Source organism: Pteropus vampyrus, unplaced genomic scaffold (genome assembly GCF_000151845.1).
Source record: "Pteropus vampyrus isolate Shadow unplaced genomic scaffold, Pvam_2.0 Scaffold76, whole genome shotgun sequence".
Classification (NCBI taxonomy): domain Eukaryota; kingdom Metazoa; phylum Chordata; class Mammalia; order Chiroptera; family Pteropodidae; genus Pteropus; species Pteropus vampyrus.
This window is the reverse complement of record NW_011888857.1, coordinates 1,446,958-1,449,141: the sequence shown is the minus strand read 5'-3', so window position 1 is coordinate 1,449,141 and position 2,184 is coordinate 1,446,958. Positions and strand designations below refer to the sequence as shown.

The 2,184-nt window shown below is 32.0% G+C and overlaps 1 protein-coding gene across 3 annotated transcripts in view; it reads right to left on the bottom strand.

The window, feature by feature from the left end:
* The window catches only part of DCDC1 (doublecortin domain containing 1), a 277,601-nt gene that overhangs the window by 116,048 nt on the left and 159,369 nt on the right, over positions 1-2,184 (bottom strand). The window contains exon 9 of one of the 3 annotated variants that reach the window (XM_023532055.1): positions 922-1,028. The exons of the other annotated variants lie outside the window; for them this stretch is intronic. Within the exon in view, the coding sequence (XP_023387823.1) occupies positions 939-1,028 (90 nt within the window). The 3' untranslated portion in view covers positions 922-938. Of the gene's footprint in view, positions 1-921; positions 1,029-2,184 lie in introns of those variants that run through there. 3 annotated transcript variants of the gene reach the window in all.

Genomic DNA, 2,184 nt, shown 5'->3' with positions numbered 1-2,184 from the left:
TTTAGTTTTAGTTTTCAGAACTTGATCTGGATTTTGCTATTACCGTCTTGCACTTCAAACCCTGCTCATAAAAAAAAAAAATTTTAAAATAAAAAAAAGCTAAGATTTTTCTTGAGAGTAGCTTGAGCTGGAATGACTAATTTACTTACTCTAAAATAAATTCCATGCTGTTTTCCAAAATTTTCGACCTATCAATTTATCTAGTACCTTGATTATTTTGATATTCAATATTCTCAGTCATCATCATCATCTATTCTTAGAGAAGTCAGAATTTGTTGAGAGCTTACTAGGTGCTAAGTACGTTACTTGCATTTCTCAATTATCTTTAAGAAAGATGAGTGAGAAAATCTAAGTATTGTAGAGGGAAGAGTAAAGTATGTTTAAAAATATTTGCCCCAAAACATGACCCAAATTTGTAGACACAAACTTTGAAATTTCTGTGGAAAAAATAAATCTCCTCCCTCTGAATCTTTCTTTGTGTGTGTGTGTATATGTGTGTCATATGTATAGCATTTTGCATCATCAATGTCATTCAAAAATACTTATTGAATACTTATTTTGTTTCAGTCCTAGAAAATAGTGGTTAACAAGACATTTCTCTCATGGAGCTTAAAATCTTATAAGGCAGGCAGATGTGGAACAAACAGCAGTAAATGTGATAAGCATAAAAAAAGTGTAAGATTTCTGGGGAGAGCTAACCTAGGCTTGGGGTGACAGCAGGAGATGCTTCTCTGAGCTAGAAATGTTACTAAGCTAAAGACGGGCAAGAAGTAATCAAGTCAGGTTTGACAAGGAAGAGCTTTCTAGGCGGGGGAAGTACTAAAGTTACCTCTTTCACAACATATTTCATACAATATCTTATTTAATCCTCAAAATAATTTGAAAAGGAATCGTCGTTGCCACTTTACAGATGAGAAAACTAAAGCTCAGAGATTGGATCAGTTGATAAGATTGGAATCCTTGTATGTCAAAATCCAAAGCATTTCCACTGTGCTTAGCTCCCTCCAAAAGCTGCCTGCATCAGCTCCCTATTGTACCAGCGATTAGCAAACATTTTCTGTAAAAAGATAGATAATAAATATATTAGGTTTTGTACACTAAGAGGCAAAATCAAGAATAAAATAGAGAAACTTAAATAACAAAAGAAAAGATAAACTTTCATAATTTTTGATGAACTTAAAAATATAGTAATAGCAATTGAATACAATATTTTGTAGTACAGGTCTACCAATTAGAAGAATAAAATTGTTTTTTGGGGAATAACATTTAACAAAATTAGGGTTCAAAGCTAGTGTTCTCTATGGTAAAACAAACTGCAAATATTCATCTGTGAAAACCATTCTTAACTTGTGGATCATACCAAAACAGGTAAACAGTTAGATCTGGGCCATGGACTATGGCTTAGGAACTCCTACATTAGGCCATAAACATTGAGAACGGCACTGTCCAATAGAAATCTAATTTGAGGCACACATGTAATCTTTAATTTCCAAGTAGTCACATTAAAAAAAAAAAAGGGTCAAAAAAAGGTTAAATTTATTTTAGTAATTTATTTAACAAAAATATTATCATTTAAACATAAATCAATACAAAATTATTAGATATTTCATCATCTTTTTTAATACTAAATCTTTTACATCCATCATGAATTTCACACTTACAGCATGTCTCAATTTTGACTAGTCATATGTCAAGTACAGCACAGTTCTAGAGGACAGGTCTGTGTCAGGGGCTAGGAATGTATAAATGAGAAAAATAGATCACATAGAAACTATATTCCTCTGCAGAGTATGAATTCTGTCTAGAGGTGGCAACTGTCACTCAACTCCACAAAATATTGTCATATGGAAAAGTGGTCCAATGTTTTGCCTGATGTTTCAGATTTTCTGAGAAACCAAAAATCTAGAATTTAATGTAAACTCTTAACTTCTAGATGTTGGCAACTATTTTTTAAAAAAATTATACATACTCTATGGGTCAAATAATTCAAATCTGCATACTAAATCTGGCCTGGCCATGAACTCCTCCACATTCATGCCCTCTCTCCACGTCTGTCTTTTCAGTACCTAAGCTAATGTGCGCATAGGTGCACAAAAAATTATAAAGTTAAGACAATAAATATTTGCAAATAAAACACTTAGAGCATGTCAAAGGAATGATAATAAATGAAATAAAAATAATTAT